Source organism: Palaemon carinicauda, chromosome 17 (assembly GCF_036898095.1).
Source record: "Palaemon carinicauda isolate YSFRI2023 chromosome 17, ASM3689809v2, whole genome shotgun sequence".
NCBI lineage: Eukaryota > Metazoa > Arthropoda > Malacostraca > Decapoda > Palaemonidae > Palaemon > Palaemon carinicauda.
This window is the reverse complement of record NC_090741.1, coordinates 40,756,305-40,771,304: the sequence shown is the minus strand read 5'-3', so window position 1 is coordinate 40,771,304 and position 15,000 is coordinate 40,756,305. Positions and strand designations below refer to the sequence as shown.

Here is a 15,000-nt window from a genome sequence, read left to right as displayed (position 1 = left end):
GGACGCCGATATAATTTGTTGTAAGTAATGAATAAAAGGAAATTAAATTTAAAAGGACGCCGATATAATTTGTTATAAGTAATGAATAAAAGGAAATTAAATCTAAAAGGACGCCGATATAATTTGTTATAAATAATGAATAAAAGGAAATTAAATTTAAAAGGACGCCGATATAATTTGTTATAAATAATGAATAAAAGGAAATTAAATTTAAAAGGACGCCGATATAATTTATTATAAATAATGAATAAAAGAAAATTAAATTTAAAAGGACGCCGATATAATTTGTTATAAGTAATGAATAAAAGGAAATTAAATTTAAAAGGACGCCGATATAATTTGTTATAAGTAATGAATAAAAGGAAATTAAATCTAAAAGGACGCCGATATAATTTGTTATAAATAATGAATAAAAGGAAATTAAATTTAAAAGGACGCCGATATAATTTGTTATAAATAATGAATAAAAGGAAATTAAATTTAAAAGGACGCCGATATAATTTGTTATAAGTAATGAATTAAAGGAAATTAAATCTAAAAGGACGCCGATATAATTTGTTATAAATAATGAATAAAAGGAAATTAAATTTAAAAGGACGCCGATATAATTTGTTGTAAGTAATGAATAAAAGGAAATTAAATTTAAAAGGACGCCGATATAATTTGTTATAAGTAATGAATAAAAGGAAATTAAATTTAAAAGGACGCCGATATAATTTGTTATAAGTAATGAATAAAAGGAAATTAAATCTAAAAGGACGCCGATATAATTTGTTATAAATAATGAATAAAAGGAAATTAAATTTAAAAGGACGCCGATATAATTTGTTGTAAGTAATGAATAAAAGGAAATTAAATTTAAAAGGACGCCGATATAATTTGTTGTAAGTAATGAATAAAAGGAAATTAAATTTAAAAGGACGCCGATATAATTTGTTATAAGTAATGAATAAAAGGAAATTAAATCTAAAAGGACGCCGATATAATTTGTTATAAGTAATGAATAAAAGGAAATTAAATTTAAAAGGACGCCGATATAATTTGTTATAAGTAATGAATTAAAGGAAATTAAATCTAAAAGGACGCCGATATAATTTGTTATAAATAATGAATAAAAGGAAATTAAATTTAAAAGGACGCCGATATAATTTGTTATAAGTAATGAATAAAAGGAAATTAAATCTAAAAGGACGCCGATATAATTTGTTATAAATAATGAATAAAAGGAAATTAAATTTAAAACGACGCCGATATAATTTGTTATAAATAATGAATAAAAGGAAATTAAATTTAAAAGGACGCCGATATAATTTGTTATAAATAATGAATAAAAGGAAATTAAATTTAAAAGGACGCCGATATAATTTATTATAAATAATGAATAAAAGAAAATTAAATTTAAAAGGACGCCGATATAATTTGTTATAAATAATGAATAAAAGAAAATTAAATCTAAAAGGACGCCAATATAATTTGTTATAAATAATGAATAAAAGGAAATTAAATTTAAAACGACGCCGATATAATTTGTTATAAGTAAAGGATAAAAGGAAATTAAATTTAAAACAATAAAGATAAATATGTCCTTATTAAAGTTAAATAGCTTTCAGAAGACCTGCTTCTGAAAAACGTTAGGTTTAGAGATATTTGACCTTTGACCTTTCCACTTTTAATGAAGCAATTAGAAATATATCATTATTATTATTATTATTATTATTATTATTATTACTTGCTAACATACAACCCTAGTTGGAAAAGCAGGATGCTATAAGCCTAAGGGCTCCAGCAGGGAAAATAACCCAGTGAAGAAAGGAAATAAGGAAAAACTACAAGAGAACTTTAAGAACAATGAAAAAAATTTAAATAAATCTTTCATACATAAACTATAAAAAACTTAAAAAAAAACACAAGGATAAAAAAATCCAAAATAACAAGAGGAAGAAAAACAATATAGAATAGTGTGCTCGAGTGTACCTTCAAGCAAGAAATCTCTATAAAATATAAAAAATTGTGTCGAATCGTTATACATATTATTTCAGCAGTGCGTAAAGTATCTCTCACTAAGGAGAATATTTCAGAAGGGACTCTTTAGCTATGGTAAGCAGCTCTTCTAGGAGAAGGACACTCCGAAATCAAACCATTGTTCTCTAGTCTTGGGTAGTGCCATAACCTCTGTACCATGGTCTTCCACTGCCTTGGCTTAGAGTTCTCTTGCTTGAGGGTCCACTCGGGCACACTGTTCTCTCTTCTTTCTCCTCCTTGTTTTGTTAAAGTTTTTATAGTTTATATAGGAAATATTTATTTTAAGATTGTTGCTGTTCTTAAAACAATTTATTTTTTCCTTGTTTCCTTTCCTCACTGGGCTGTTTTCCCTGTTGAGCCCCTGGGCTTATAGCATCCTGCCTTTCCAACTAGGGTTGCAGCTTAGTAAATAATAATAATAATAATAATAATAATAATAATAATACTGTCCGATCGTTTGGTAGCTTACTGGAGATTAGAATTGTACCAACCGTGTGTCACACAATTGTACATAATTATTTTATTTATATTATGCTTGTATCTGCGCTCTTCCCTCGCACTAAAAAGAACCTGAATGATCATGTCTCCGTTTTGCTCTGTAACATTGTCTGTCTCTCGAACAGGTCATGTCCTGTTGCCTTGAGGTTTTGTATATAAAGAGGAGTGTTCCTTAATAAACAACTCAGTTGATTGCATCCTGCCTTTGAGTTCACAACCCTCACTCGGCACCGTCACATTGGTGACCCCGGAAGTCGACTCGCTCCACTGCCTTCCACCCCCACCTCCCTCCATCGTTGGTACTATGCTGGACTCTACTACAGCAGTTGGCGCTGCGACCGCCCCATTGAAACTTTCACCGTTCGCCAGCGGAGAGGCGTTTGCTTGGTTTCAGCGCGCAGAAGTCAAGTTTCGTATCAGGGGCGTGACTCGCTCAACCACCAAAGCGGATTATGTTCTCGCGGCGATACCCGAGGACACCTTCCCAGAAATATCCGACTGGCTTTATGAACAAGGAGACACCCCAATAGCGTATAACGCCCTCAAAACATACCTTCTGCAGCAGTACTCGCCGTTGCCAGCCGCCCGTATAGCAAAGCTTTTTCAGCTCTCGCAACAACCGTTGGGGGACCAAAGGGCTTCGCTTGCCCTCAGGGAAATGACCAGTATCGCTCGCCTTCAACCTGCCGCAGACAGCTCTCCTCGTGAGGTGAACCTACTTCGTGCCCTTTGGATACGCCGTTTACCCGAACCTGTACGCTCTGCCATACCCGATGTCGATAGTTTACCCATAAAGCACTTGATGACCAAAGCCGACGCCCTTATGGACAGCCACTTCAAGACCTCCATCAACGCCTCCACCCCTGACGACGAGGATGCCTATTCAACGTCAACCAAAGCTGACATGAATGCCGTAGGACATACACGCCTACCCCGTGACGTGCCGAAGCGGCGACAAAGCCGCCCACCACCCACCAATCGCTCGCACCCCAACGAACGACTTCTACAGCCACTTACTACCTCCCATCCGCCGCAGTTTTGCTACTACCACTTCAGATTCGGGGCAACCGCGAAGAAATGTGCCAAGGATTGTCAGTGGCCAAAAAACGTGTAAGTAGGCCATCGCTTGTGGCGGTGGCCTCCCATGTTTCTAATCTTTTCTTTTTACAGGATGCAGGAACGGGCGTGCGATTTTTGGTAGACACGGGTGCTTGTCGTTATCTTTTGCCAAGGAAACTCTTCAAGGCACGACGTAGTCTGTCTACATCTGCCGACGTCCACTTGGTAGCTGCCAACGGATCTGCGATACCCACCTACGGTTACGAGAACCTCACATTATCGTTCGGAAACGGTAAATTCAATTGGAAGTTTCTCGTTGCTGACGTCACAATGCCAATCCTCGGTGCGGATTTCCTCTCTCATTTCCACCTTCTGGTCGATGTCGCCCACCGACGATTGGTCAACGCAGACTCGTACTTGTCGACACCTCTTCAACCTGCCCCCTCTAACCTCGCTCTCCACATCAGCGCACCCACGGATGCCTACGCCCACCTCCTCACGTCGTACCCGGAAGTTTTCCGTCCAGAACTTCGCCAAACGCCCACGGTTCCTGCCAAGCACGGTATTTATCACCATATCAAGACGACGGGACCCCCAGTCTTCGCAAAATTCAGACGTCTGGCACCGGAACGATTGGCAGCCGCCAAACAGACGTTCGCCGAAATGGAGAAAATGGGCCTTTGCCAAAAGGCCTCCAGCCCATGGTCGTCACCCTTACACATCGTTCAGAAGAAAGACGGCTCCCTCCGTCCGTGCGGGGATTACAGGCGCCTGAACATGCAAACAGAACCGGATCACTACCCCCTCCCAAACATTGCCGACGTGACCTCCTACCTGCACAAAGCGAAGGTTTTCTCTACGCTCGACCTCCTGAAAGGGTATTATCAGGTGCCTATGAACCCAGAAGCCATCCCCAAGACCGCCATCACCACTCCGTTCGGTACATACACCTTCAATTACTCCTGTTTTGGCCTTCGTAATGCTGGGGCAAAGTTTCAACGTCTCATGGATGGCATCTTAGGGGACCTCCCTTTCTGTGTATGTTATGGGGACGACATACTTGTGTTCTCCTCAAAAGAGGAACACCTCCGTCACCTGCGCATCGTGCTCGACCGCCTGCAACAAAATGGCCTTGTAGTCCGGTACGACAAGGAGTCCATCCCCTCCCTGAGAAGGTAGCAGTCGTTCAGAACTTCCCCTCGCCCTCGACCGTCAAAGCTCTGCAGGAATTCTTGGGCATGATCAACTATTATCACCGTTTTCTGCCAGCCATTGCCGCCACTCTTGCTCCCCTCTACGCCTCCCTCAAGGGCAAGCCAAAGGACCTGAAGTGGGGTCCCCTTCAAGAAGCAGCCTTCTGCAATGCAAAGAAGGCCCTATCAACTGCTGCGGCTCTCACTTTTCCTATCCCACACGCCCCTCTCCTTCTCTCCACCGATGCCAGCGACGTCGCTATTGGTGCAGTACCCGAGCAGGAAGGCCCATTGGCCTTCTTCAGCAGAAAACTGTCCAAGGCAGAATCGGGTTATTCTACCTTCGATCGAGAATTGCTGGCGGTGCACTTGGCTGTCCGTCACTTTCGCCATTTCTTAGAAGGTACGCCCTTCGTCATTCGCACAGACCACATGCCTCTGGTGCACGCCTTCACTCGACAGTCTGACGCCTGGTCCGCCCGTCAACGCCGACATCTCTCTGCCGTGGCTGATTACAATTGCACCCTCCAATACGTCCCTGGGAAAATGAATCCCGTTGCTGATGCCCTGCCAAGAAACATGTTGGCTGCCGTTCAACTGGGATTGGATTACAACGCCCTGGCTGAAGCCCAACGACAGGATCCAGAGTATCAAGCTTGTAGGACATCCTGCACGTGCCTCCGTTGGGAAGACTTTCCCCTCGAAGACTCCAACACCACCCTCCTCTGTGACGTCAGTACTGGTAGACCGCGACCTTGGATTCCTGCTCCCATGCGCCGACAGGTGTTTGATTTCATTCACGGCCCTTCACATCCCTCGTGCCGTTCTACTGCACAGCTGCTGAAGGCAAAGTTCATTTGGCACGGCATTTCTAAGGATGCTAAGGATTGGGTCCGTGCCTGTACTTCTTGCCAAACTTCCAAAGTACATCGACACACGGATTCAGGAGTGGGCACCTTTCCTCAACCTCAGCGTCGTTTCGCACACATTCACGTCGACATTGTAGGCCCCCTACCCACATCACAAGGACATCGTTACCTGTTTACCGTCATCGACCGCTCCACTCGTTAGCCTGAAGCCATTCCCATGGAAACTGCAACGTCCGCCTCATGTACATCTGCCTCACTCTCTGGATGGATTTCAAGATTCGGTATCCCTGAGCATATTACTTCTGACAGGGGAACCACTTTCACCTCTCAATTGTGGACGTCATTAGCGAATCTCCTGGGCATCACCCTACATCAGACAACGGCCTACAACCCCGCTGCCAATGGAATGGTTGAACGTTTTCATCGCACCCTCAAAGCAGCTTTGATGTCCCGCTGCAAGGATTGCAACTGGTTTACTCAGCTTCCCTGGGTCCTCCTGGGACTAAGGACCACTCCTAAAGACGCCCTCGACGTCTCGGCAGCTGAAATGGTGTATGGCGACCCGTTGGTCGTCCCTGCCGAATTTTTTCCTTCTACAACCTCCTCCGACGATCTCCAGCGCATACGTCACGTCGTGGGAAAATTTACTGCGTGCCGCCAGACTTAAAAGCCCCCAGCGAAGCATCACATACCAACGGACTTGCACTCTGCAACGCACGTCTTCCTGCGCAACGACACTAGCAAGCCACCACTAACGCCCCCTTACACGGGCCCTTTCCTTGTGATCCGACGCAGTCCGAAAGCATTCCTACTAAACATACGGGGCAAAGAAGACTGGGTCTCCATTGATCGTCTAAAACCTGCTTATCTTCTGCCAGATGACCCGCCTACAGTTCGCCTCTCTAGATCAGGGCGCCCTATTTAACATGTACAGTATGTCAGTTTTAGGGGGGGAGCCATGTACCAACCGTGTGTCACACAATTGTACATAATTATTTTGTATATATTATGCTTGTATCTGCGCTCTTCCCTCGCACTAAAAAGAACCTGAATGATCATGTCTCCGTTTTGCTCTGTAACATTGTCTGTCTCTCGAACAGGTCATGTCCTGTTGCCTTGAGGTTTTGTATATAAAGAGGAGTGTTCCTTAATAAACAACTCAGTTGATTGCATCCTGCCTTTGAGTTCACAACCCTCACTCGGCACCGTCACAGAATAAACAAAAAAACTGAGAAGAATAAAAATACTATATCCTAGGAAAAATCTCAGGCTTTGAGTCTGATTCTGTCAATCTTAATTATAGTGGAAAATTGATGGGGTTGATTTTTGAGTGGAAGGTTTCACAAACCAGAGCACTTTCTAATCAATGGTTTTTTTTTTTTTTTTTTGTGGATTTTTCTTTTCAAAGAAATAAATGTTTTTTCAAAAAAAGTTTTTAAAAAATGAGGTAATTATTTTCATTCAACATTGTATTACAAAACAAATAATTTTCAAAGTGTCTTTGCTCTTATGATGGTTGTAAAATAATCTTATATCTATTAGTATGAAACAAAAATAACTTAAGAAATATTTCTTTATACAGAACGAAAAACTAATCTTAATTTGTAATAATTTCTTTCCGTATTAGAAAAATTAATTTTCAAGTAATCCAGCAAAATATAATTTCAAAATTAATTTGAACCTATTTCTAATATGAAGCAATCAACCTAATCTCTTTCTTTTGGTGTTTCGAAAGAATATATAAAAGAATAATTTCTCAATTCTTATTTAAACTAGGTTTTCACCAAATCTACACTTTTAATAACTCAAAACCATATCTAGAAATCATCTTTTTTACTTCGAAGCAAAATCATATTCCAGTTCATACGATAAGGAAAATTGTTTGTATTCATTCCACTGTCTTGTGTTTATTTCCTTTAAGTGAAACCAATATTTTTTTCTTCATAACAAATAAGATGTAAAATGTATGTCTTTAATACTTGATGATGATGATGATGATTAATATTAATATTAAAATTAATATTAATTAATATTAATAATAATTAATATAATAATAATAATATTAATATTAATATTATTATTATTATTATTATCATTATTAATATTATTATTATTATTATTACTATTATTATTACTTGCTAAGCTACAACCCTGGTTGGAATAGCAGGATGCTATAAACCCAGGGATTTAACAGGAAAATAGCCCACTGAGGAAAGGAAACATGGAAAAATAAAATATTTCAAGAACAGTAACATTAAAATATAAATATAAACTATAAAAACTTTAACAAAACAAGAGGAAGAGCAAATGTGAACTATATCTACTGTTACTGTTCTTGAAATATTTTATTTTTCCTTGTTTTCTTTCTTAACCGGGCTATTTTCCCTGTTGGAACCCCTCTGCTTACAGCATCCTGCTTTTCCAACTAGGGTTGTAGCATAGCAAGTAATAATAATAATAATAATAATAATAATAATAATAATAATAATAATAATAATAATAATAAATCATTATCATTATCATTATTATTATCATTATAAAAATAATAATAATAAAAATAATAATAATAAAAATAAAAATAATAATAATAATTTGGCTTTGTGGTGGCCTATGACGTAACGTACCTAACTGGTGATTACCAGAGCCACGCTCAAAACTCATTAGTTCCTTTGGCCGCTGCAACCTCACAATCCTTGTGAGCTAAGGAGGGGGGGGGGGGTGTTTGGGGGGAGCCTATAGGTCTACCTGCTGAGTCATCAGCAGCCTTTGCCTGACGCACCCTGGTCCTAGTTTGGGTGGAGAGGGGGGCTTGGGCGCTGATCATATATATATATATATATATATATATATATATATATATATATATATATATAGTATATATATATATATATATATATATATATATATATATATTCAATCTTTATGGCACTGTCCTGCTTGGTAGGAAAAGGTCACTGTCCCTTGCCTCTGCCATTCAAGAGCGGCCTTTAAACCTTTAAATGTATGTCTACAATACAGAATTCACCCTGAAAATCAATAAAAAGACGATATAATAAGTATTGATTATATAGAATATGTTTGTTTGATTCCATATCAGAATTGCATATCAATTACTATTTTTATCAATCTGGGAATCCTTAAAACTAAATTCCAAAACATGAACGTTTATGCAAATTTATTTTATCAATTTACAAAGATAAAAATATAAGAACATTATTCTTCGCTATCATTATGTATGCCATTATTCAAGAAACATTTACTTATACGGGTAAATACTTTTTTGCCATTATCCAAAACAGGACATTTACTTATGCGTGTAAATACTTTTTTGCCATTATCCAAAACAGGACATTTACTTATGCGTGTAAATACTTTTTTGCCATTATCCAAAACAGGACATTTACTTATGCGTGTAAATACTTTTTTGCCATTATCCAAAACAGGACATTTACTTATGCGTGTAAATACTTTTTTGCCATTATCCAAAACAGGACATTTACTTATACGTGTAAATACTTTCTTGCCATTATCCAAAACACAGGACATTTACTTATGCGTGTAAATACTTTTTTGCCATTATCCAAAACAGGACATTTACTTATGCGTGTAAATACTTTTTTGCCATTATCCAAAACAGGACATTTACTTATGCGTGTAAATACTTTTTTGCCATTATCCAAAACAGGACATTTACTTATGCGTGTAAATACTTTTTTGCCATTATCCAAAACAGGACATTTACTTATGCGTGTAAATACTTTTTTGCCATTATCCAAAACAGGACATTTACTTATGCGTGTAAATACTTTTTTGCCATTATCCAAAACAAGACATTTACCTATACGTGTAAATACTTTCTTGCCATTATCCAAAACCAAGGAAATTTCCTTATTTGTGTAAATACTTTCTTGCCATTATCCAAAACAAAGGACATTTACTTATGCAAGTAAATACTTTCTTGCCATTATCCAAAACCAAGGAAATTTCCTTATTTGTGTAAATACTTTCTTGCCATTATCCATAAACAAGGAAATTTCCTTACGTGTAAATACTTTCTTGCCATTATCCAAAACAAAGGACATTTACTTATACGTGTAAATACTTTCTTGCCATTATCCAAAACCAAGGAAATTTCCTTATTCGTGTAAATACTTTCTTGCCATTATCCAAAACAAAGGACATTTACTTATACGTGTAAATACTTTCTTGCCATTATCCAAAACCAAGGAAATTTCCTTATTCGTGTAAATACTTTCTTGTCATTATCCAAAACACAGGACATTTACTTATGCGTGTAAATACTTTTTTGCCACTATCCAAAATAAAGGACATTTTCTTAAATGTGCAAATACTTTCTTGCCATTATCCAAAACAAAGGACATTTCCTTATTCGTGTACATACTTTCTTGTCATTATCCAAAACACAGGACATTTACTTATACGTGTAAAAACTTTCTTGCCATTATCCAAAAACACGGGACAGTTACTTATACGTGTCAATACTTTCTTGCAATTATCCAAAACAAGCGACATTTTTTATACGTGTAAATAATTTCTTGCCATTATCCAAAACAAAGTACATTACCTTAGTCGGGTAAATACTTTCTTGCCATTATCCAAAAATCAGGACATTTACTTATACGTGTAAATACTTTCTAGCCATTATCCAAAACAAGACATTTACTTATACGTGTAAACATTTTCTTGCCATTATCCAAAACACAGGACATTTACTTATACGTGTAAAAACTTTCTTGCTATTATCCAAAAACACGGGACAGTTACTTATACGTTTCAATACTTTCTTGCCATTATCCAAAACAAACGACATCTTTTATACGTGTAAAAACTTTCTTGCCATTATCCAAAAACACGGGACAGTTACTTATACGTGTAAATACTTTCTTGCCATTATCCAAAAACACGGGACAGTTACTTATACGTGTAAATACTTTCTTGCCATTATCCAAAAACACATACTTGCTCTCAAACGTGTCACTGTTAATTTTTCTCTTTCATCAACCTGAAGTAAAAAAAAAATACACAACCTTTACTTTTCTTGTCAGAGAAAACAAACACAACAAAGATTGCCTTCAATTATTTTCCCTTTCAATGGCAAACAAGATAAATTCTCCCGACGTGACCCCCATCGACCCAAGATACGTTGAGGAATGACCTGCGATGAACAGCATTGTGCGTCAGGTCAGACAGAGACGAAGAGAGGGTCAGTCCAATGGCTTAGGTCACGCTATAGTAATATCTCCCCTCTCCTCCCCTCACCCTCCACCCTTCTACTTACCCATAAACCCCTACCCCACCCCCCTTTTGAGCAAGTAATAATAGGTAGAGAAAGATCACGAGAAAAGGTGTGTTTTGGGAGAAAGGGAGAGGGGGTTGAAGTGACAGGGAGAGGGGGTTGAAGTGACAGGCGGAGGGGCTGAGGTGACAGGGAGAGGGGTTGAAGGAGGGGGGTTGAGGTGACAGGCGGAGGGGTTCAGGGAGAGGGGTTGAGGTGACAGGGAGAGGGGTTGAGGTGACAGGCGGAGGGGTTGAAGGAGAGGGGTTGAGGTGACAGGCGGAGGGGTTCAGGGAGAGGGGTTGAGGTGACAGGGAGAGGGGTTGAGGTGACAGGGAGAGGGGTTGAGGTAACAGGGAGAGGGGTTGAGGTAACAGGGAGGGGGTTGAGGTGACAGGGAGAGGGGTTGAGGTGACAGGGAGAGGGGTTGAGGTGACAGGGAGGGGTTGAAATGACAGGGAGGGGGTTGAAGTGAGAGAGGGGGTTGAAGTGACAGAGAGGGAGTTGAGGTTACAGGGAGGGGGTTGAAGTGACAGGGAGAGGGGTTGAGGTGAAAGGGAGAGGGGTTGAAATGACAGGGAAGGGTTGAGGTGACAGGGAGAGGGGTTGAGGTGAAAGGGAGAGGGGTTGAAATGACAGGGAGGGGGTTGAGGTGACAGGGAGAGGGGTGATGACAGGGAGAAGGGTTGAGGTGACAGGGAGAGGGGTTGAGATGACAGGGAGGTGGGTTGAGATGACAGGGAGGGGGGTTGAGGTGACCGGCGGAGGGGTTGAGATAACAGGGGGAGGGGTTGAGATGACAGGCGGAGGGGTTGAGGTGACAGGGAGAGGGGTTGAGGTGACAGGGAGAGGGGTGGTGGCGCCAGGGAGAGGGGGCGATGTGTCAGGGGGAGGGGCACTCAGTAGAGCGTAGACCTCCGCCGCGACAGTTTATTTCTCCACCTTTTGCTCGACCTTGACCTTTGACCTTAAATATGAACCTTGTTTGAAGCCTCTGTGACAACGATGTCAAAACTTAAGACTGATTACGTGAATTGGACATTTTGCTTGACCGTGACCTTGATCTTGACCTTTCAAAATTTAATAATTTCCAGCTTTTTACTTAACAGCTAATCCCTCCAAGTTTCATAACTCTACGATTAAAATTGTGGCCAGGAAGCTGTTCACAAACAAACAAACTTCGTTGGCGGAGTTAACTAAGAAACAGAAAGGTGAATACCTGCCCTTCTCGATTTTGGGGAGGGCAATTATATACAATTAAGTGTACCTACCATGATAAAGTTTCCTACCAAAATCTTTTGGGTTCAAGGCAACGATGGCCATATATAATACAGTTTTTCATTTCAGATAATCTCTCATTTTCTAATATAAAGGTGACTTTTGTAGTGTCCAACGCAATATTATTATTATTATTATTATTATTATTATTATTATTATTATTATTATCATTATTATTATTAATTGCTAAGCTATAACCCTAGTTGGAAAAGCAAGAGGCTATAAGCCCAGGGGCCCCAACAGGGAAAGCAGCCCATTGGGGAAAGGAAACAAGGAAAAATTAAATATTATAAGAACAGTAACATTAAAATAAACATTTCCTATATAAACTATAAATGCTTTAACAAAACAAGAGGAAGAGAAATTAGATAGAATAGTGTGCCCGAATGTACCCTCAAGCAAGAGAACTCTAACCCAAGACAGTGGAAGACCATGGTACAGAGGCTATGGCACTACCCAAGACTAGAGAACAATGATTTGATTTTGCAGTGTCCTTCTAATAGAAGAGCTGCTTACCACAGCTAAACAGTCTCTTCTACCCTTACCAAAAGGAAAGTAGCCACTGAACAATTACAGTGCCGTAGTTAACCCCTTGGGTGAAGAAGAATTGTTTGGTAATCTCAGTGTTGTCAGGTGTATAAGGACAGAGGAGAATCTGTAAAGAATAGGCCAGACTATTCGGTGTATGTGTAGGCAAAGGGAAAGAACCCTAACCAGAGAGAAGGATCCAATGTAGTACTGTCTGGCCAGTCAAAGGACTCCATAAGTCTCTAGCGGTAGTTGATTTTGGTATTTTATTATGGGCTAGAAATGGCTAACTTCAAACTAAGTTTATCAATTGGTTGACTCAATCCTCTGGCGTAATTACATTATAGGTCATAGTTGCTGGTGTTACTTGCAAAGAGATCATGAAGATAAAATATTTCAACAATTGTTCACAAACTAACAAACAAAAAGGGGCGAAAACATAACCTCCTTCCAGCTTCGTTGGCGGAGGTAATTATATTACAATTGTTAAATACTGATGGATGAGCAACATCGCAGCTGATGCCATATTAGAAAAATTACAATAAGTCCTAAAATTCCACCGAAAAAAAAAAAAAAAAAAAAAAACTCCCTTAAAGTCTTTTCTGGTATCACCGTATCAGTAGTAACGGGTAACCAGTGACAAAACAAAAAGAAACACAGAAAAAATGCCTCCTCTCTAAGTCTCACATTATCTTAAAAAAAAACATTCCCTTGTCACCAACACGACCATCTATCGTCAAACGATCAGTAGCTATCGCCTACCCTTAACCCCTTTCTCTATCCCTCCCTGAACGTCAGCCCCCCACCCCCTCCCCTCCCTCAACAAAACAAGTCCCCCCCAAAAGTCTATGAATATTCATTTTGATCCAATAACTATCAATACGTCCGTTTTTCCCTGTGTTTCAGTGTCCGCTGCGGACATATACATGGAAAATCAAAGAGATGGCGAACCCTTTTTTTTCTACAGCCCGTCGGAAACGCGGAGAGAGAGAGAGAGAGAGAGAGAGAGAGAGAGAGAGAGAGAGAGAGAGAGAGAGAGAGAGAGAGAGAGAATTTAGAATTTAGTTCAGTGTATTTTCGAGATAAAACCTAGACTGGAACGTCACTCCATTTCGTATTTTCTGTGTTTGTTGATTTGTTGTTGCTCTTGTGGAAGGGATCTCTGTTGTTAAGAGTTGTGGACAGTTATTATTATCCATATCTAGAAAAAAAATTAAAAATTACGCTATGATAACAACAATAATGATGATAACAATCGTTATCATTAATACTATCACCAAAAGATAAATGATTAGCAGTAATGCAAAGATAAATGTAATCATCATCATCATCATTGCTAACAAGATACCTCATTGGAAGTTTTTTTTAATTTTTTTTTTTAACCAGATGGGTCTATGGACATTGTAACAGAGTGGTACAGTACTCGACAAACGATTTCTTGGTCAAAGTTCAATGGCTAACAGCACAACCAGAAAAAAAAAAAACACTGGTAATCTCACCCTTGCTCGAAAATTAGGATGCTGTAATCTTCAGGTCCCACCCTCTCCAAAGTAGATGAAAGTAATAAAGATAAATTGATTACCTAGAAGGTCACTCCGTAGACTGCAGACCTCCGCCGCGGCAGCTTACTTCTTGACATTTTGCTCGACCTTGACCTTGACTTTTAACATGTATTAATTGGCGTGGATTTTTATACACTCAAATATGAACCAAGTTTGAACGATGTCCCTAATTATGGCTGATTACGTGAATTGGACATTTTGCTTGACCGTGACCTTGACCTTGACCTTCCAAAATTTAACAATTTCTAGGATTTTACATAATAGTTAATCCCCGCAAGTCTCACTACTCAACTACTAAAATTGTGGCCAGGAAGCTATTCACAAACACACACACAAACAGGGGCGAAAACATAACCTCCTTCCAATTTCGTTGGCGGAGGTAAATGTTGATATAATGCAATTAAGAGATTTCAAACTTCCAACTAGGCTGAATGATAGTTATCAAAGCATCAAGTCACATCTGAGACTAATTTTCAATATATGAATTAGGTAAGGTAAGGATGTTTATATCCTGCTAGCCGTAATCATTGTCACCATCGATTTGTCAATCGAGAGGGGGAGTCCTCCCCTCCTCACCTCCCCCGACGGAAATTTCCCCATTCCTATCTCTCCCAAAAATGAGATTTTTTTTTTTTTTTTATCAGAATATCCGAGCAATGGCACTCATAATTTGTTATGACAGAGATATGCACTGT

The 15,000-nt window shown here is 39.2% G+C and overlaps 1 protein-coding gene across 1 annotated transcript in view; it reads right to left on the bottom strand.

The window, feature by feature from the left end:
* The window catches only part of LOC137656318 (uncharacterized), an 89,625-nt gene extending 75,243 nt beyond the window's left edge, over positions 1-14,382 (bottom strand). Inside the window, exons 1-3 of the mRNA XM_068390490.1 lie at positions 14,373-14,382; positions 11,000-11,835; positions 4,979-5,084 (exon numbers count right to left, since the gene is read on the bottom strand). Of these exons, the coding sequence (XP_068246591.1) occupies positions 4,979-5,084; positions 11,000-11,835; positions 14,373-14,382 (952 nt within the window). The remainder of the gene's footprint in view (positions 1-4,978; positions 5,085-10,999; positions 11,836-14,372) is intronic.
* Positions 14,383-15,000: the final 618 nt, after the last annotated feature.